This window comes from Nansenia antarctica (assembly GCF_963989245.1).
Source record: "Nansenia antarctica genome assembly, chromosome: 8".
In the NCBI taxonomy this organism is placed as follows: Eukaryota; Metazoa; Chordata; class Actinopteri; order Argentiniformes; family Microstomatidae; genus Nansenia; species Nansenia antarctica.
Window position 1 is genome coordinate 33,646,350 of NC_137678.1, and position 22,561 is coordinate 33,668,910.

Genomic DNA, 22,561 nt, shown 5'->3' on the forward strand with positions numbered 1-22,561 from the left:
CTCTCCGAGGGCAGCGTGGATGGCCAGCAACTCCTTGTTGCCCACATCGTAGTTCCTCTCGGCAGGGTCAAACCGGCGAGAGTAGTAGGCACACGGGTGGACCTTCTGGTCCTCCTCCGACCGCTGGGTGAGAACGGCCCCGACGCCCGTGTCTGAAGCGTCTACCTCCACGATGAACTGCCTGGCTGGATCCGGGTGGGCCAACACCGGCGCGGTCGTAAAGAGGCCCTTCAGGGTGGAGAAGGCCGCCTCAGCCTCAGGGGTCCAAGAGAACGGGCGAACAGTGGAGGTACAAGCAGTGAGAGGGGCCGCCACCTGGCTAAACCCCTTGATGAACCGCCGGGTAAACCCGGCGAACCCGAGGAAGCGCCGGAGTTGTGTTCGGTCGGTGGGTCGTGGCCACTCTGCCACCGCCTTAATCTTAGCCGGGTCGGCGCGCATTTGCCCTTCCTCCACGACGTTACCCAGGTACGTCACAGAGGAGGAGTGGAAGACGCATTTCTCCGCCTTGACGAAGAGACGATTCTCCAGGAGCCGTTGTAGGACCAGGCGCACGTGTTGGTGGTGTTCCTCCATGGTCGGGGAAAAGATCAGGATATCATCCAGGTAAACAACCACGAAAACATTTATCATGTCCCTCAGCACGTCATTGACCAGCTCCTGGAAGACTCCGGGGGCATTGGACAGGCCAAAGGGCATGACCAGGTACTCGAAGTGACCGAGGTGGGTGTTGAACCCGGTCTTCCACTCGTCCCCCTCCTTGACCCTAACCAGATGGTAGGCGTTGCGGAGGTCAAGTTTAGTGAACACCCGGGCGTGAGTGAGTGGCTCGAAAGTGGAACTCATAAGGGGGAGTGGGTATTTATTCTTAACAGTGATGGTGTTTAAACTACGAAAATCTATACAGGGCCTCAGGCCACCATCCTTCTTCGCCACAAAGAAGAAGCCCGCCGCGAGGGGGGAAGACGATGGTCGAATTACACCCGAGGCTAGGGACTCGGCTATATAATTGCGCATTGCCTCCTTCTCCGGGACCGAGAGGTTGTAGAGACGACCCTTGGGAAGGGCTGCCCCGGGAAGGAGGTTGATGGGACAATCATACGGCCGGTGAGGAGGAAGTGAAAGGGCGCGGTCCTTACTAAACACCATGGCCAGGTCAAGATACGTAGAGGGGACACCAGTGAGGTCCGGGGGAGAGACTAAGGGCCTGGGACCGCTGGACGGAGAGAGGGCGGAGCGTAGGCAGTTGGCATGACAGGGGATGCTCCAGCCCAAAATCCGTCCAGTGGTCCAGGAGATGTGGGGATCGTGTCTCTCCAACCACGGCCTACCTAATACTAGGGGTGCAGTGGGGGCGTGGAGGACAAGAAAACGTGCCGTCTCGACGTGATTACCGGACATGGTGAGGGTGAGGGATTCAGTGCTATGCGTGATCCTACCTAAGGGCCTCCCATCGATGGCTTGGGGGAACAAGGCATGGTCGAGGGGAACGAGCGGGATGCCGGCCTGACGAGCGAGGGTGATGTCCATCAAGCACTCGTCGGCCCCGGAGTCAATGAGGGCGCCGGCAGAAATGGACTCCTCACCCCAGGAGAGGGTGGCTGGGAACAGCCGGTTGTGGTTCTTGATGGGTTGGGGGATCGAGGCACGGCTCACCAAAAACCCCTCTTTTAGCGAGCCGGGTCTTTTGGCCGCGCCGGGCAGGTTCGGAGGACGTGTCCGGGTCTTCCGCAATACAGGCACAGCCCGCCCCGCATTCTCTGCTCTCTCTCTTCCTGAGAGAGGCGGGACCGGCCGACCTGCATGGGCTCCTCCGCTGACTCAGAGGTGGACGGGGCTGGGGAGAGCATGGGAACCCGAGGGGGCAGGGCCGAGTGGGCGGCCGCAAAACGGGGGAGAGAGGACGTGCGGCTGGGGACCGAGTGAGGGGGCCCCACGGCGCGTTGGCTGCGCTCCTGGCGGCGCTCCCGCAGGCGCTCATCCATTTGTAGGGACAAGGTGACCAGTTCTTGAAGGGAGCCTGGGCGGTCCCGGACGATAAGGTCCTTCACCGCCTCACTCAGACCCCGCCGGTAGGCGCAAAGGAGCGCTATGTCTCCCCACCCGCTGTCGGCGGCGAGGATCCGGAACTCTAAGGTGTAGTCCGCGACGGTCCTGGAGCCTTGCCGGAGTTCCAGCATCCTGGAGGCGGCGTCCGCGCCGTCAGAGGGGTGGTCAAACAAAAAGGAAAACTCCCGGCGGAACGCCTCGTAGTCCTGGGCAAGATGTGGGTCTCTGCCCACCACGGCTATGGCCCAGTCTAGAGCCTTGTCCACCAGGAGGGACATAATGAAGGCTACTTTAGCCTCTTCTGACCCATACTTGGACGGTTGGAAAGCAAAAAAAAGTTCACACTGGGTCAGGAACCCTCTGCCCAGATCAAAGTTCCCTCCAAAGGGTCGAGGGGTAACCAGGTTGGGCTCGGGTTGGGCGGGAGCTCGCCCTGGGGGGGCTGGAACCCCCGGTGAATCAGCAGGGGGAGCAGGGACTGCAGCTCCTCCAGGGAGCGTGTTCAGCCTCAGCTGGATGGAAGCCACCGCAGAGACAAGAGTGCCCATCTGGACAGCAAGGGAGGCGAGAGCAGCTGAGGCGGAGGTGGACGACTTCTGGAGCTCAGCGATGTTACCCTGAACGGAGGGGAAAGCCTTACACAACTCCGCCTGGAGGGACGCGAGCTCGGCCGCGTGGGCGGAAACAAGCTCGTCAACTGAATGGGACACTGGGTTGGGCTTAACTGCGGGCGTCTGCCCCGAGGTGCTGCCTTGACTCATTTTGGCTTGATTATTCTGTTATGGTAGCACTAGCAAAAGAGTCAAGTGTGGCAGAACCCCAGAACAGACGGACACAAGAGGCAAACTAATAATAAAAGGATTTATTAAAATGATGGACAAAAGAATAAACCTACTCTAACGGGGCCTAAGTGGGGGGGAATGTGTGGATGCCAGAGAACTGGATAATGTAAATGAGGTGTGAGTGGAACTGTACTCTATGTGTCTGGGTGTGAGTGTCTAGCGTGCAAAACTAGTGTGGTGTAGATATGTAGATGAGTGAAGTGTTGAAATATGTACGTGTACTAACCAGCAGGGTTCGAGTTATGTGGGAGCCAATGGGAGCTGAGCTCCCATAGAGATGGTCTGAGGCACTCTGAGCTCCCATGAAGGCAGTAAAATCAAAAATCTGTGGGGGTCGCTAATAATACATTACCACAACTATTATTTGATCAAAATGTCAATGTAATGAATATTATTTAATTTATATTATAAATATTGTAAAATAAACACGTTTTCCAAGAGAACTACGCGCACCATTAATCTCCTGTGAATGACAGTATGCCGTTGACTGCCTGCACTTCACCACCAAGACACCATGGGGCGCAGTAGAATATAGTGCAACAGCAAAAGGTTGATTAATCAGCTGTGCGGTAAACCGTTGGAACACACAGTGCACAGCTGATTAATCAATTAAACCAATAGAGTGAGACACCAGTTGCCTTTCAGGAAGTAGTGAGATCGTGCACCTAGCCTATTATTGAGAAGCAAACATTAATTCATTAGCTATACAGGAGTATATTATACAGTAGCTACCATGCCGCCCAAAAAAAGGCCACTGCTGCCGACCGGGTCATCAAGCCTAGAACATTTCGGGTTTTTATCAAAGTTAGCCCTGCTGCTACTGTTACTGCTACTACTGCTGCTACTACTGAGGACTCTGCTACCAGGCCTGAACGCGCAACACCCACACACAGTTCAGATGAGGGGCAGAATGAAGAGGTAGGGGAGGCAACGCCACAGAACTGGGGAGAAGATCAGTGGAGATCCTGGAAAAAAAGAAACCCCTGGCTATTTGCAAATGAGGATGGCCTTGGATGCCTTGCCTGTAAAGAGGCAAAGACTCTTTTACTTTCAGAGAAAAAGTGGGGAGTGCATTTGGCGGATGCCTGGATCAATGGGACAGTAAGTAGCCCCGTTCAAAAGCAGTTGCGGAAAAAGATTTATATACACCGCGACAGTCATGCTCATAAACGAGCTGTTGAAATAGCAGAGCTTAAACAAAAGGAAGTGCTTCCTAAGAACGTAGCAGCACTCACTTCCATTATGTACAAGGAGACAGCAAGTTCGTTCAGGGCAGCCTATACTGTGGCTAAAGAAAGGATGCCATATACAAAACTGAATCCAATCATGAAGCTTAATGAGATGAATGGCGCGATAGTCGGCCCTACTCACCGATCAGATCATTCATGTGCACAGATTGTAGAGCACATTGCACAGGAGATGAAAAATAATTTCATTTCTAATGTCAAATCACTTAATTCGAGTATTAGCATAACAATAGATGAAAGCACAATTCATGGACGAGCGTACATGATTATTTATGTCAGATGCGATGTCACTGGAAATGGAGATGTGGACAATGTGTTTTTTGACATAGTTGAACTTGACCAGGGCACAGATGCCGAGTCCCTGTGCAATGCACTGAAAAAACGCCTTCGATCAGCGGGAATGGATGACGAATTTCTTCGGAAAAACCTAATTAGCATAGCCACAGATGGGGCGGCCGTGCTAACAGGGAGAGTGAATGGACTCATAGCTAGACTGAAACGGGACTTCCCTCGGCTGCAGGCAGTTCACTGTCTCGCGCATCGGTTAGAATTAGCGGTGAATGACTCATTGAAGGAGGTGACTGGCTGTAATCATTTAGAGTTTTTCCTCTCAAAACTCTATGCTCTTTACCACCAGTCCTCGAAAAATGCAAGGGAATTACAGGAATTACATCTAACCGCTGCTCATTTTTTGAGCCTTGATTGGCTACGAGTAGTTGACAGAGTGCAGCAGCTTGCACTGGGCCTGGTCTTCAAGATACGCTACACCACAAAGACACCCAAGTACCTGTCAACATACTTCCAAAAAGTGAACAACGTCCACACATACAACACCAGAGGAAGCTCCACGAACCACGTTCAACCGCGTTGCACCACAAACAAGTGGTTAAACTCGTTTGCAAACTATGCAGTAAAAATGTGGAACGCCCTTCCTATAATCTTAAAGGAGTGCAAAACACTGCCCACCTTCAAAACCACTCTCAAAAAACATTTACAGGAGGCTGCAATCCGTAACTGGACCCTCTCAATCAAAAATCTGATTAAAAGACCCGAACTACCCACTGTACATACTTTGTGTTTTGTCCCCCGCCCCCACCTGTGGTGTATGTCCCCACCTGTCCTACCCGCTGTACATACCTTATGTTTTGTTGTATTGTTCTTCCCATGATGGATGTATGTTTATCTTGTAGATAGTAATAGTTATTTGTCTGTATTATCTTGTAGATAGTACTAGTTTTTTTGTCTGTCTTACATGTAACGATGAATTGAGAATCAAGGACCCCAATTGAAATAAGCCAGTGGCTTTCTTGGGTTTTTTATCCTTTTAGTTGACCTTGTATGTAATATGTACTTTCATGTATCTACTTCTACAAATCTTCTAATAAAGTTTTCAATCAATCAATCAATCAAGGAAGCAGCTGCGGAACTGAACCTGCAGATACTGAAAATAGGGAAAGTGTTTACAATAAGATGGGTGTCCAGCAGTTTCAACACTGTCAAAGCTGTGCTGAAGGATTTTCCAGTGTTAGCACGTCACTTTAAATCAGCTAGTGAAGATGGCTCACGTTCCGGTATGGAGAAGGCCAAGTACACTGGTTTACGTAAGCATCTGACATCCACTGGATTTCTCTCTGATTTAGCAACAATGAAAGACGTGTTACGTGAACTACAAAGTCTCTCCCTGAAACTACAGAAACGCGACACATCCCTGATTGATGCAAGCCGCCACATTCACCAAACGATCGAGGTGCTCTCTGCCATGAAGGACCAGGGAGGGAAAACAGAAATGAAAGTCAAAATGGCCATAACCAGCGGTCAGTTCAAAGAGGTTGCTCTCACCGAAACGCAACGTAAAATAAACAAGTCCCAATTTTACCAGTCAATTATTGATAATCTCACCAAGCGTCTCCCTGACAGTGAGCTGGTAAGCATGTTGAAGCCTCTGGATCAGCACTTCTGGCCAAAAGAGAGGGCAGAACTTGTTCTATTTGGAGAGCGTGAGGTGGGGAAGTTTGCTAAACTTCTCGGAGAGCCTTCGAGTGATGCTGTCAGTGAGTTCAGAGACTGGAAATTACAAGACAAGGAACAGCAGGGTAAAACCTTGAAAAGACTTATAGTGGCGAGCAACACTTTTCTTCCGACCTCTGCAGAGTGTGAGAGGGGCTTTTCTGGATGCAATGACACTGACAGTCAGAACAGGAACCGGCTGCAAGCCAGGAGCCTTACCGCATTGTTGTTCGTGGACTTAAATGGGCCTCCGATCGACAAATTTGACCCTCTCCCGTTCATCCAATCTTGGATAAAGAAAGGACATCGGACGTCAGCATCATGGGTTCCAGGACCGCGACCGCAGCCTACTGAAAACAGACCACTTTGGTCTATCTTGTCTCCGTAAAGGTAAGGTGGCTTTTACTTTTTACTAACCTAGTGTACTAACCTAAACTGTTACTGTACCCAACCCTAACTATATGTTTACATGCCAACTAATTAGCTAATTCATTTCTGTCATTTAGAGCTGAGGGGAGCAACAGAGAGACGGACAACAGGACAGCAACTGAGAGACAGACAACAGGACAGTAACAGAGAGACAACGGGAGAGGAGAGCAATAGAGACAGAACTGAATGCACTGAACCTTTTTTTTATTCTTTGCATTATTAACACTGTTGTGTTATTGTGTTATTAAAGTGTTTAAGTGTTTTATGGTAAAGCATTATGAGTGGTGTGTGTGTGCAGGGTGCTCGTGAGTTGTATATTTTGGGGAGGGGGGAGGCTTGTGTATGGGGGCGGGGGCGGGGGGTCCTCACACAAAGGACTGACCACCTTAATCCGCTACTGCCTATAGCTAATTAAAACTTGTAAGTCCCATCGCTGTGTGGGCATGATTCGCGCGTGCATGAGAACATTTCGCACTGTTATTTTGGAGACCCCCACAGAGTTCATCTTATAACTTGAACCCTGCTAACCAGTCCAGAGCAGAGAGGGGGAATAGTCGGCAGGCAGGCAGACGGGGGGGTTAGGCAGGAGGAGTAGGCGGCAGGCAGGCAGGGGGTTAGGCAGGAGGAGTAGGCGGTAGGCAGGCAGGGGCATAGGCAGGAGGGGTGGTCGTTAGGCAGGCAGGGACATAGGCAGGAGACGTAGTCGATAGGCAGGCAGGAGGTCTAGGCAGGGGGAGGCAGGTTCCTTTGGGGAGCGAGGATCAACAAAGCAAACAACTACGGTTAGCAAAATAACAAACAAACAAAACTCTGAAGAGAAACTACTTGAACGAGAAGAGACAACAGGGAGAGCCAAACTACTAACCACATGGGTCAAAATAATCAAGCGTCGGAGGAAGGTTTCTGGGGCTTCTTATAGGGCTGCCTCCTCCTGAGTTGATAGCTGGACCCAGCTGTCTCCACTTGAGCCTGATGAGGCTCAACGAGCGCCAACGAGGCAGGAGGGGGCGGAGCCGATGAGGGATTCACAACAACATCAACCTGCTGGAACTCGAGGCGGTCAAGTTAACGCTACTTCATTTTGCCCCGGTGTTAAAGGATCTGGACGTGTTAGTCAGATCCGACAACAGGACAACAGTAGCATACATCAATCGTCAAGGGGGAGTACGCTCAGCGTCACTTCATCGCCTAGCGACAGATGTACGTATGGCTGTGGGCTGTCACACACCTGATTTCGCTAAAAGCTCTCCACTATCCAGGTCTGCTCAACGAAGGAGCAGATCTGTTATCACGGGGAGGCCCGAGGGACGACGACTGGAGGTTAGCACCTTCCATTGTGTCTCTGATTTGGGCACGGTTCGGGCAAGCAGAAGTGGATCTGTTTGCGTCACGGACGAATGCGCAGTGTCGCCTTTGGTTCTCCCTGCGCAAACAGGACAACCCGCCATTGGGAGTCGATGCATTCGCACACCACCCATGGCCGAGGGTCCTGTTATACGCGTTCCCACCCCTGATATCTATCCTCCCACTGTTGGCACGAGTGAGGTCAGAGAGGCTAGAGTTAATTCTTGTAGCCCCAGACCGCCCCGGAGCCCCGTGGTTTCCGGAACTGATGGAGATGTTGGTAGAGGGCCCATGGCCCATACCTCATCGACAAGATGCACTCTCTCAAGCCAGAGGCTTGGTGAGGGGGCCACCTATGATGGGGGTCCCCCTCATGGCCTGGTTACTGAGAGGGACTTGTTAGAACGCAGGGGTCTGACAGACGCGGTCATTCAGACCATTCAGAGTGCGCGCGCGCAATCCACTGCAAAGGGATATGCGGCGCGCTGGCGAGTGTTTACACAGTGGTGTGAGGGACAGGACGTTGACCCAGTCTGCTGTCGGGTCGAAACGTTCTTGTGCTTCTTACAGTCGCTGTTTGACAAGGGATTGGCGGCGGGAACTATTAAAGTTTACGCGGCTGCCATCTCAGCTTGCCATGAGGGTTTTGCGACAACGACACTGTTCAGTCATTCGCTGGTTAAGCGTTTTTTGACTGGAGTGTGTAGGCTTCTCATAAAACCACATTGTTTGTTCATTTTGATTTTACCAGGTTGTAGCCTAAGCGAAGTGAAGCTAGAACAGTGTTTTAGGGCCGGTTTCACAGACAAGGCTTAAGCCTAGTCCTGGACTAAATCACACTTTCAATGTAAAATCTCCTCATAGGACACTAATGCCAAAATGGGACCTGTCGATTGTGCTAGAGGCTCTGTGCGTGCCCCCATTCGAACCCATTGACACTGTGTCGTTGCGTTTATTGTCTCTCAAGACGAGTCTACTCCTCGCCTTGACTACGGCTAAGCGAGTGAGTGATTTATGCGCTCTCTCGACACGGGCAGATTGTTTGATCATATCTGGTGACGAAACAAAAGCTGTGTTACGCCCTAACCCGGCTTTTATCCCTAAGGTTAATCGTGGGTTTAGGGTTCAGAGCTGTGCACTGAGCGCCTTTTTTCCTCCTCCCCACGACGGAGAGAGGGAGAGGCGTTTACATTGTCTATGTCCGGTGCGCGCGTTGGCACAATGTGAAGCGCACAGCAGGACTGAGATCTTCTCCCCAGCTTCTGATCTGCTACGGCGGACAGAAAGCCGGGGCACCACTCTCGAAGCAGAGGCTGTCCCATTGGATTTGCGAGGCGATTAGATTTCTGACTAATAGTCTCAGTGGGGGTACATTTGGCCTCGCTCGCTCCGCCTAAACCAATAGGAGCAGAGCTCCCCTATGGGGCGGAGCTCCACGATATAGAACGATAGTTATGGAGATAGACTCCAGTTCTATGGAGTCTATAGGGCTGCTGGCCCACTTCGACTTGTTCAAACCCGGCTGTATTGTATGTTTGGGAGAATGAGGGATCGAAGGACGCCCCTTTTATAGCACCCCAGGGCGGGCGCAGGCATCGAAAAATTCAGTCATTGGCTACTTTAGGTAGTGGGGTAAACCAATAGGAGCAGAGCTCCCCTATGGGGCTCCGCTCCACTCATAGAACTGGAGTCTATCTCCATAACTATCGATCATTATTATCTATGAGCATTCCCAAGCACAAGCACAGCATCTGCAATTAGACCATCCTCAAGGTCCAAGGGCGACACTTCAGTTTCATGTACCCCAGCAGGCAATTCACCTCTGCTACACACTTATGAATCAAATCAAATCTAACTTTATTTCGAGGATGCGTTACAATATGTTATACAGGAAATACAAATAAAAACAGAGAGGAAATACTGTACGTAACTAGACAATGAGCTCAAACAAAAGGGGATATACTATTACAGCCATGGAAGTACATGGATAGTATTACAGCCATGGAAGGTCAAACAGTAAAAAAAAAAAAAAGTCAAAGCACATTATCAAGCCGCTTTGTGAGTGGCTCTGAGAAACACTGGGAAACACTTGCCATGTATTGTATATCCTCGTACTACTGTATGTGTCCTAGTAGAAGGACACTTCCATAACATGTGTGTTCATTTATTGTTGTGGTTTCTTCAAACAGCCATGCTCCACTCCACCTGCATACACTGTCCACTCAATTCACAATGTATATAGCACTCAATCTATATAGCTCTCTCTAACCTGGTTATGTCTCAATGTCTCACTCACATACACCAACACATGTAGTACTAAGAGCCATGTTTGAGTTGAGAAGGAGCGGTTAGTACAATGAGATTTCTCCTTTGCTGAGCATGTACTCAATGAACAATCACATGTTCCACTTGTACAGAAACAGACAGCGCTTCTAATTGATCAGAGACAGACATAGTGCCTAGCAACCGCTAACCACTCCTCAGGAAGGGGGACTCTGAGTATGTGGTGTACCTAGCAACTGTATGTCCAATTCATGCTCGTCAAAATGCCATCTCTCAGAACATTTGTAGAGAATTGCAATTATCATGATGATTATACTGGGACATTTACCATGAACCGTATTGTGCACTGGGTGAAAAATCATTTGACATTTAGAATGATATGATCCATTCTACACTCTTGGAAAAAAGGTTCTACCAAAAAGTGGTTCGACATGGAACCCAAAAGGGCTCTTCGAAGGATTCCCCTACAGGGACAAATCAAAGAACCCTTTTGGAACCATTTTATCGAAGAGTGTACCCTTTCAACTTAAACATGCTGGGGGGCATGTTGCTGGGGGGTATAGCACTCAAACACACAGACACCGGCACTATGTATGTCTGTGTGTGTATGTCTGTGCTTTTGCGTGTGTGTGTGTGTGTGTGTGTGTGTGTGTGTGTGTGTGCGTGTGCGTGTGTGTGTGTCTGTACTTGTGTGTGTGTGTGTGTGTGCGCGCCTGTGTGTGTTATTGTCTACTGCAAAGAGGAGATGACCTAGATGTGTCATCTGTGACAGATTTCATTCATCGAGACAACGCAACAGATCACAACTACAGAAGCTGCACTCAGTCACATAACAACAACCACAGATCAGTCAGTCACACAGCCAAAACAACAACAACAACAACAACCGATCAGACAGTCACACAACAACAACAACAACAACAACAACAACAACAACAGATCAGACCGGGTGCGAAGGTTCATGAAAATAATGCAAAATAATGTAAACAATATTCAGAAAAGAAACTCAGTCGGGGGTATCGTTTATCGTGGTTAATTTAGTCTGAGGGTTTCCTTAGTTTCTCTTTCAAGGATTCACCCCCAACCCTCTCCGCCTCCGCCACTCCGTACTTCAGAGTAGCACCTCTCTCTCTCTTTCTCTCACTCTCTCGCTCCACCCCACGCCACCCTGTACTTCAGAGTGACACCTCTCTCTCACCACACATTCCGTATAGTCCACTGATGTCACCTCCACTGGTTACCATAGCAACTGGAAAACCTTGGCCGCTGCAGTCCAGGTCCAGCGTTTAAGCCTGCACAGTCCTAAACAAGACCTCGAGAGAAGACATGCAATAATATTTATGATTATATAATAATAATAATAATAATAATAATAATAATAATGATTATGCATTCTAGCGAACAGCAGGGTAGAGCAACAAAGTAAGGATCGAACTCACAACCTTCGACTTTCCAACCGACCACTCTAGCTAGCTACAGTACTGCCCTGAGAGGGCTACAGTAACTCACAGGGCCTGTACTCACAGGATCTTTTGTGCCTGCTGCAATAACTAAGTCAGGCTTGAGGATGTTAAATCTTACCTACTGTATAAGGTCCCAAATGTCTATTGGTCTATATTTATTTAGTCTTTTTATCTATTTTATTTTAGCCTATTATTCAATTGTAACTTTATTGTTGTTGGTTTGTAATATTATAATAATAATATAATATATGCCATTTAGCTGACGCTTTTATCCAAGGCGACTTACATTGCAGTGAGTGCATACATTTCAGTATATGTGGTCTCAGTGGGACTCGAACCCACAATCTAAGCATTGTTAGCGCAGTGCTGTACCAACTGAGCCACAGAGGACCTGTGGTCTGAGCTGCTGTACACCTGAATTTCCCCTCGGGGATCAATAAAGTATCTATGTACCTATCTATCTATCTATCTATCTATCTTACAGTATACAGGGTTGTTACGCTATGTATGTACAGTACATGTATGTTATATGTTCCATGTATGTAACTGTATGTGACGTGTGGCCATGTCTTGTGTACCCATAATGCACCACTCGAGGGGGACGAGGAGTCAAGCCTCGGCCTTCCCATCAGCCCCTTCATGGACCGGTCAGCTCCACAGCTCGCCAAGCTCCAGGAGTCGTTCATCACACACATCGTGGGTCCCCTCTGCTCCTCCTACGACTCTGCTGCGCTCATGCCAGGACGCTGGGTCGACCCTGCCGACCGAGAGAGGAAAGAGGGAGAGGGGGGGGAGGAGGAGGAGGAAGAGGAGGAGGAAGGCGGAGAAGAGACCGAGGAGGAAGAGGAGGATACGCCAGAGGAGGATGCGTCCACTAGTTCTGAGACCTCGCGTAAGTTCACAGCCTTTTTGAATAATAATAATCATTTAAAATGTCATTTGTCCTAGAAGTTCTGACAGAGTGATCTGACCAAAAAAATTAAGGCATGAGTGAATGTTAGGTGTTTATTTATTTATCACATTGGGGAAGGAATTGAGGAAGGAAGAAAGGTTCATCTATAGACAGAAAAATGGAAGGAAGGAAGAAGGAAGAGAATGCTGTAGCTCACTGGTTTTGATCGTGACCGCTACTGAGGTCAACTAGGAGTGTTTGGAGGATTGATTTGCCATGTAATATTGACATTCTGTACGACGCACATCGATTTTGCATAAACACTGTGTCTTATTTATTCAGCTGTGAAGGTCTTAGGATAAAGTCAGTCACACTTTACAGTATTGTTGTACTCTATATGACATATAGCAGACACTTTGATCAAAAGCGACTTAAAGTACAGTGAGTGTATACCTTTTTCGAACTCACAACCTTAGTGTTGCTACTATAGAGCCATGGTCTACCAACTGAGCCACCCAGGGTGATTACAAATGTCCTTATACTTCATTACACCAGTGAAAGAATGTGTTTAGCAGATTCACAGATATATCACATTGTTGTTGTCACATTTGATTTTATTTGATGTTATTCTGTCCTTTCAGAGAAGTGTGTTGTCAAGAAGAAGAGTCGGCGGAGAGTGTTCTGCCAGATCACCCAGCTCATCCTCGAGAACCACGAGATGTGGAAGAGAGTCATCGCCACGGAGACCCAGGACCAGGCCGACAGGGAGGAGCCTAACTGCCTCGGCACCTCCGCAGAGCCAATCGCAGCAATCCACGAGGAGGAGGAGGAGCTAGCCAGCAAAGAAGAGCCAATCAATGGCAAGGAAGAGGGGTGTGAGACGGGCCCTCTAGAGAACGAGGAAGTGACCCCCTCATCAGAGACTTCAGGGGGAAATGAGGAGGAGCCAGAGTGAGAGGGTGACCTTTGAACTCTCTTTGGGAACAGGAAACTGACTGAACGTCGTCTGAACGTCTTTTAATCCAAACTAGACTCCTGATATTTGGTTGCCAGCACATCACTTAGACACAACACTGTAGACGTTTGGGGAAACATGTGCCTAAAGAAAACAGAGTGGAGGGAGGGGGTTGGGGGGTTCTGAGTGGCTGATTTCCCTAGGCGGTTGATGAAGGGGGGGGATAGGGTTAATGAGCGGAGGAGTAAAGGAGGAGTAGGGGAAGAGGGGATTGTGTCATGTGTGTTAAATCAGATCAGGTCCCCCCCCCTTTAAAAAAAAATAAAAATAAAAATAAAGAAACCCTCTCCTCAACCGGGCGCCCACACTGCAATACGGGCCCACTGAACAGTACCACTCGGCCCACCTGTACCAGTACAAAACAGTGCCATGACAGTGGTCCCCAACCCACCTGTCACCCCACCACCACCACCCCCCCCCCCCCACCCCCCCCCCCCCCCACCCAGAACCAACATGCACAAAGCAGACTGACTGGTGTGTGTTCTACAAGCACTCCTTCATGCGGGACAATGGGATGAAAGCGAGGGGAGGAAAAAGCTGTGTGTCCGGTGTGGCGCTGCTCAGTTCTCAGGGAGAAGGAGAATGAGGAGAGGGCCTAAAGCATTCATGCAGCATGTAAGACACACAAACACACACACACACACGCACGCACACACACACACACACAAATACATACACACACACACACACACACACACACAAATACACACAGACACACACGCACACACAAACACACACACACACACACAGATACACACACACACAGACACACACACACAGACACACACACGCACACACACAGAAGTGTAGCTCCAGTGTGATCCATCCCAAGGAAGTGTAATGGGAAGTGTAACAAAGAATCCTGCGGCTCTGAAAAGCTTTATACTCACTCAAGGAAAAACAAATACTGTACCTAGCTACAGCACACCGTGTGTTTCACTTTTTTTTTCATTTCACACAATGTCCCCAAAACCCTGTGTTTTTCTCTCACTCTGCCCCTTTGTGTCTTCTTTAAGTCGGTCTCACACACCTACACAGTTCCACTGGTCTGGGCTAACACGGTCACACAGAAGCACACCCCTACGAAGGTGTCGCTGTCCCGTCGCTTGGCTTTTAGCCTTGAGACGTGATTTATCTTTTTCTCTCGTTTTTTTCGGTTGTCATTGCTATCGTTATATTTTCTTACATACAGAAATTTGCCAGGAGACACTTGTCTTGGCGATGTTGTTGTTGTTTTGTAAATACGGGAGGATTTTTGTATTTTGCTTGCCTTTCTTATTTGACATGTTCCCTGTTCTTGAGTTCCTGCAGTAATGCACACTACAGAGGGAACCACTCTGAAGCATGCAGTGTGTTCTGGGAGGAGTCATCGTTGTTTTTATTTAGTAACGTAATTAGTAGTTATCATCACGCTGATGCTTTGCGTGGACAGCTAGCCTCTCCCAACGCTTTGACACAGTAGACAGACGTGTAGACAGAAGTGTAGACAGACTTGCCACCTCAAGTAAAGCACAACCATAGACAGAGAGGATGTCTACACGACCATAACATTGAAACAAAGTTTTAGGTAATGGGAATGATCGTGTTAGTTGAGCTGAACCCTAAGTAGAAATATCTGTGTGTACCAGACCGTGTGGTCAAAGTAGTATTTGAAATACATTCAAATCCTTTGAGCATTCGTGCCTGGAGAGTCACATGGGCAGAGCATGTTTGGGACTATTCCATTTGTTCAAATGACAACTGGAGGGGTCTGCGTGCCATAGTTAGCACATGGGCTGGCAGTGAGATCCACGTGGCGATCTGTCCACGGTTCCCCTTTCATGTTCAGAGAGACCCAGATTGATGGTGATGGTGATGGAGAGCGAGAGGGAGGGAGGGAGAAACCTCCCTCATTGTCCTATTGAGAGGCAGAAAGAAATGGAAGAGGGAGGGAGGGACCGGGAAGAAGGGGGAGGGGGGGGGGAGTAAGAGAATGAGGGAGGAAAAGGAGAGGTGGGGGAGAGGACGAAGAGATGGAAGGTGCGGGGTAGGAAGGCAAGAGGAAGACAAGAGTCTATTGGCCACTGTGGTACCTATAGATCAGACATCAGTCAAGGTCTTGACTAGTGTAGAACTGATGGGCTCTGTAGGGGTCTGTGACTTTTTGAAGGCCATTAAAACTTTAACTTAGGGATTAGTGTGTGATCCTCTACCAACTACCAAGCCTCTCTATCTCACTAACTACTCTCTATTCATTCTCAAATGCTTTGAAATTCCACCGTTGACAGAGAGACAGCTGGTTGTATTGTTCCATCATCAGGGGAAAAAAGTATTTGTAGTACAAACTGCAAAAGCAATACTGACACATGTATCTGGGGCATTTGGGCTGCCCCGAAAGGGAAACTTTTTGGGTTATATAATAAAGTTTGAGTTCCCAAAACAAATCGTAGAGAAACCCATTTTAGTGGGATGTCAGGTGTCATTGGGAGCTCAGAGTTTGATTAGTATTAGAAAAAGCAGAAAAACCTGCTTCCTCTTCCCCCCCCCCCCCCCCCCGTTTCCCCCCTCTCTCTTTCTATCAGGGGGCCAACCAAGGTGACACAGCCTTAAGCAATTAGGAGTGTCTTTTTAGGATCAGAAGTTCCCTCCGTAATGTTGTGAAACGTCTGGTTTCATTGACAGTACTGGATTTGAACATCACTACTTCAATAATTGGTAACCTCCAATGTGCTTCAAACGGAATATCACCAAAGCGTCCATATATTGAATTCATTTATTTATTGTTTGTGAATAATGCAGTACGTTATGTTACATAATATTATCACCACGGAGGGGGGCACAGAGAGGGGGGGGGGAATTCAGTATGCACTTGTATGCACTCTCAGTACAGTACAGTTCCTTTAGCGGCCCAGCTCTTTAATGAGAGGTCACAGGGATCCAGCATTTCAGAGCAGTTCCCTTGTCCTTTGATTTTTCACTGCACCGCCGATACACTTCAAACCCTTAATCATCAAAGAAACCAAGCCCCCTCAGTGCTAACTAGTTTCTAGAGGCAGACAATAATACCCACCCCCTCATACACCCCCCCCCCCCACACACACACACACACATACACACAAACACATGCATGCGCACACACACACAAACACCCCCCCCACCCTCCCCAGCCATTGTTCCTCGTCAGTCCTTGACATTAAAAGCAATCAAAGAGACTTAATCAAAACTGTGGTATAAGCCAGGGACCCCTCTCAGATGGACTGATTAGTGATTTGGCCACATCACAGAGGCCTCCACGTGTGTGTGTGTGTGTGTGTGTGTGTGTGTGTGTGTGTGTGTGTGTGTGTGTGTGTGTGTATGCGTGTGTGTGTGCATGTGCGCATTTGTGCATGTGTGTGTGTGTTTGTGCATGTGTGTGTACGTGTGACAGCTCAGCCCCACAGTCCTCTCGTGTGCCTAAAGAGAAATATCCCTAAACCTTTTGTCCTCCAAGTCCTCCTTTTATTGCATGTATTATTTATTTTTTTACACACCAGGGGGGTGTTCCATCAGCGTCGCTAAAGGAAAACCCAGGCTTATTTTTGACAAGTCTCGCGATGCTAGATAAAGCCTAGATAAGCCTAGATTTTCCTTTTGCGACGTTGATGGAATACGCCCTAGGTTTGTCTGAAGGGAACCTCTGTACGGAATGTACTTGTTTTGATTCCTCACTCATTTTGAGAAGATTTGCTTCTCTGTCAAGGTTTCTGCTATGCTTAGTCTCATGTAACTGTGGAATCACCAGGGTCAAAGGTCACACATGGAACTATCTAACTAAGTGTGTATTCTGGACCATAATGCTGTGTGAGTGAGCTCTCATGCTTCTACACATGTGACCCCAATGTGATGAGCCAAGACGATCTGTATTTGCTCTGAAGCTGTCTCTCTAGGGGGAAGATCACACACACACACACACACACACACTCACACACACACACACACACACTCACACACACACACACACACACACACTGTAGACTCAACCCCCTTTAAAGTCATGTGTAATTCTAACGTGTGTCTGAACAGACAGATAAAGAATGAATGGAGTCGTGACATTCAGTAATTGATGAGGCCATGAGCCAATTGATTACAGACTAGCAATCGTGCACCATTGTTGCCAAATTCATATTGGAGTGCCACCCTTTTGATGTGCCCAACCTTTCAATGGGCGGTAACTACTACAACAACAACAACAACAACCATAGCACTAAAATAGGAGGTACCATGGGCATTGTAAGGCCTGTTCGCCAGTGGTTCGCTGACAGTTTGAAGCCAAACGTCGTCCCTCAGAGTTTTGCTTTGTACTCTTGTCATCCGTTGTGTTTATTCAGCCCTATGGTGAGGCTGTTGTGTTTATTCAGCCCTATGGTGAGGCTGTTGTCCGCCTGTCAGTTCTGTCTCAGTATTTATACATTTATGTCTGACTACCATAATCATCAGCCACATTCAGAGTTATGAAGACAACCAAAACAAGCTTCTTAAACAAGACAAAATGAGACTTTTTGAGATTTTTATCTGAGTATATATTATTAGTCGGCACTTCACAGACTGAATAATTGTTTTCTTCTATCTAGTATCTTGCACTTAACACATGTAGCAATACCTATAGGATGGGGAAATGTGTGATTCACCAATATTTGTTGAGTGAAATATTCATTTTATTGCTGGTTATTGTTCCATTTTGTACAAAATATATGCTGTATAGATAAACAAAAAAAGGAAAAGAAATTACAACGATAACAAAAGTCTTTTAGATAAACGATATTTATTTTTACTGTTTTGTAATTTAGACACTATGCTGTAGCTCCCATATTGTAAGTGCCTCTTGGTATAATGTATTACAAAAGTAAATATACAGTATATTGAGATTACTAGAAATTGTCACTAGCTGAACAATGTTGATGTTGTAATGTGAATATTGAATAACATGAGTTAAATGCTGTGGTACTAGTGTGTCAGTTATTTTGTCAATTTTATCAAACACTACAAACAATAATATCATTATTTTTCAGCTAAGGGAAGATGTTCTGGACTCTCCATATACTTATATACAGTATATGTTTATTCCTTCACAGATTGACTCTATGGTTAGAGATGTAAGAACTAGTCTTACTGCAAACACGACTTGTGCACTTGTGCATCTGATAGCACTTGGCCTGCTCATTGTCATGAACACACCTCTATTTCCGCTACCCCACCCACGAGACAGCTCTCCAGAGAGAGAGAGAGAGAGAGAGACAGCTCTCCAGAGAGAGAGAGAGAGAGAGAGAGAGACAGCTCTCCAGAGAGAGAGAGAGAGACAGCTCTCCAGAGAGAGAGAGAGAGACAGCTCTCCAGAGAGAGAGAGACAGCTCTCCAGCGCTGTGATAATTTCAACACTTACTGCTGACACTAATTGCCAATACTTCTGCGTTTGAGAGCCAAAATGTCACGTGATTCAGGTCCTTAGCGTAGGAGGACCTTACTTACAGTACAGTCATATTCAAGACAGCATGACCCTCAAGTCATACAGGATGATTTTCTAGGCCTGTTGCCTGTAGTTGACTGTAATACTCTTGGCAGCTTAATGGATTCTTGGCAATGTATCTCCTCTCAAACCTCAGCTCCCACAGGTGGAGTGGAACACCGCTGTTGCTAACATGATGTCTCTTTCCAGGGCAGTGTGTAAGTTCATGGAAAGGTAAGGTACTCTGAGAGGGAAACCAGTCGAAAGGGTAAGTATGACAGCCATGTTCGATCAACACAGGAAAAAGCAGGCGTCCCAAGGTGTTATATACATGTTATATACATGTTATAGAATATTAATAAACGATTACAAGTCGGGCGTGCCCTTGTATTTGGAGAAGAAAGGAGAGGGAAAGTATTCTTATGTAAGGGGATTACAAGTGAGACTTGAGGGGTCGTCTCATTAGTTGAGGATTTGTCTAAAACCGTAGATTTATAGGCCGGCAACGAGCATAACGCTGGACATTAGGCTTCTAGACATCAGGGGGGTATTCCATCAACGTCGCTAAATGAAAATCCAGGGTTATATTTGATAACTCTCGCGAGAGTTATCAAAATAAGCCTGGATTTTTTTTGAAGTCTTGAGAGACTTATCAAAATAAGCCTGGGTTTTCCTTTAGCTGCATTGATGGAATAACCTCCAGGCCACTCAGAGCTTAGCAACCCACCCTGCTGTTCCTGAGACCTGTGGTATGTGTAATACAAGTAATTAACAGCAACAGGTCACACTCCCACCATAGGAGAGGATCAGCCACCCACTTGCCACTTGACTGTGGAGAGGTATGAAAGATTTGATGATTTTTTAAAGTGGTTGGTATCAACTGAAAAGAAACCAGGGTTGTAGAGTGGTAGAAGAAAGGCAGGTAAATGCTAGACATCTGAGAAAATGACGACCATACCGTAAATGCTAAAGACGCAAATTTTCCTCTCGTAATAAAACAGCATGTGATGATGCCAGGACCACACCACGGACGTCAACCTCAGTAGCACGTGTGCATTAAATTTCGGCACCGGTGTTAAAAGGTTAAAACAGCCACACAGCGTGCGTGAGACGCGCGTCTCAAGCGTGTCTCACACTGGCTGCTGCGGCACGCAATGTAGGGATTTGTTCTGCGTGCCGTGTGTGTGGAAATTATCTGTTGATAGTCACATCATACCAACAACATACACTACAGTTTCAATGTCTACATCTGCAAATATGTCATGAACTCTTTCTTTTTATTTATTTTTAAATCAACACTACTACCACTAACTGTTGTTAACAAGTGAAAACGAAGTGTGGACATTGCAGTTTATGAAAAAAAGATATATAATATACATAACTTTGTAAACTGTTCTATGACAAGTCTCTCTCTCTCTCTCTCTCTCTCTCTCTCTCTCTCTCTCTCTCTCTCTCTCTCTCTCTCTCTCTCTCTCTCTCTCTCTCTCTCTCTCTCTCTCTCTCTCTCTCTCTCTCTCTCTCTCTCTCTACACAGCACTTTCGCTATCTGTTTCAAATTAAAAGCCGTATAATATAAGTACTATTATACGGTGGCCGACAAGGGCAAACGCGCTGCAAATACCGGAAACGCGCTGCATATAGAGAAACGCGCTGCAAATACCGGAAACGCGCTGCATATAGAGAAACGCGCTGCATATAGAGAAACGCGCTGCATATAGCTCACAACACAACGGAAGTGTAGAAAAACGCTGCAATTCAGTTCACAACACAACGGAAGTGTTCTCACAACGGAAGTGTTCTGGGGGGGAACGATAAGTGGAACGGACCGGAGACGTGTTTTTGAAGTTCCGAAAAGCAGTTCTGAAGAGGTTGTGGAGTGAAGAGGCGACATAAAAGGTACATATTATATTTCTTATTTATGTCTGCAGATAACATGTGCTGTATTTCAAACCGAAGGGCTCATTCTATGCCCTACACCCTATGAAGGGTTCGTAGAAGCTTGTGCAGTGGAGGGATTCTTTATTGGGAATTAGCCGTTGGATCGTATTCAGACATAACGTAGGCTGGTTCTGTCAAGATATTTGTTGGCATTATGAGGAGGCCAGGTGACTTCCTTAAACCTGTGAAAGGGAAGTCACTTCCCTCTTGATGTTCAACCACAATGGTCATCTGACCAACTGTTGGATGCTGCTTTAAAGAAGCTGAAAGATTTTAACCAGGACATGAAAGATGTTTCCTATGTCTTGCTGTACCCCGATGGTCAGGAAGTTCGAAACATTCCAGGAACAGACACCGCTTTCACAGTGGAGAAATACAAGGAGGCCATTGGAAAGGCCTACCAAAGAATAACACTGTACATTTGCCCTGGTGAACAATTCACAAACAGTTGTAAGTGCAAGTTTCCACCTGGTTTTAAGCTCCACTCTGTAAAACTGAGGCAAAGAGTGAAATTCATTTTTATACCCACATCAATTATGCCAATTATTCTTTTTCAAAGGTTACAGTGGACAGTCTTCAAGTGAAGATGATGACGGTGTGGTTCAAATGGTTAATTTGGCATCTGGAGACAGTCCACTTTCAGACACCGTGGTCAGTTTGCATCATGGCATTTCTCCTTAAATGAAGTGAATTGACAATATTTTGATAATATTTTCATTTGATCTAATCTGTCATTTGTGTGTTGTATGCAGGTGTGGGACGGTCCAAATGAAGTGAGCACTCCAAATGAAGTGAGCACTCCAAGAATGGAGAACATTTTGCAAGGGTAAAACACAGCACAGTCAACATGAACTTTTCTTGCACAAGCAGCACAATACAGTACAGCAGTTTAAATTGTTGTTTTTTTCCAGACCTGCCAGACGCTTACAGACAGCATCTCATCAAGTAAGAAAATCCATATCCTCTAGTGTTGAATGTGTGAACCTGAAATTATGAAATGCCTGTAAATAATTTCATTAATTCACCAAGCCAAACTACATGTAATGTGTGCTGTTTTAGTTACTAAGCCAATAACACTGTCATTAAATTAACTGCTAATTTTTGGGGTAAAACTAGGATGGAGGACAAACCGCTGTCCAGGAACAAGACAAATGTGCCCGGGGTCAGAATAACTTCTACAGGTAAGCTGTGTTGACAGATGCAACCTTTACACATTTGCTAGTTTACTCAGAATTGTGTGGATTTTCAATGTATTTCTTGCATCTTTGTCAAATGTTTACGGGCAGTGTGCACCAATATGCCAAATGTGCTGGTATTGTATGTTTTAAACCTAATGTTTTTCAAAGAAACCAGACGAGGATTGACATCTGAATTTAAGCCGTAGGTATTTTTATTTTTCAGCTCAGTGAAGCAGGGTGCACAAGGCGACAGGAAGAAATCTGTGTACTCGGATTCTGGAGAGACTATCTTCTTGACACAGAAGGTTTATTTTAATTATCTCATCATAAACACACTCCCTACCCTGCAGAAGACCTGAACAGTCCCCAGATCTTTTAATTATGTCATCTTGATATCATCTTCTATTGCTGGC

General features: G+C 47.0%; 1 protein-coding gene across 1 annotated transcript in view; it reads left to right on the plus strand.

The window, feature by feature from the left end:
- The window catches only part of pde3a (phosphodiesterase 3A, cGMP-inhibited), a gene marked incomplete at both ends in the record, with an annotated part of 131,392 nt that extends 117,881 nt beyond the window's left edge, over nucleotides 1-13,511 (plus strand). Inside the window, 2 exons of the mRNA XM_080537499.1 lie at nucleotides 12,262-12,556; nucleotides 13,198-13,511. Coding sequence (XP_080393625.1) covers nucleotides 12,262-12,556; nucleotides 13,198-13,511 — 609 coding nt within the window. The remainder of the gene's footprint in view (nucleotides 1-12,261; nucleotides 12,557-13,197) is intronic.
- Nucleotides 13,512-22,561: the final 9,050 nt, after the last annotated feature.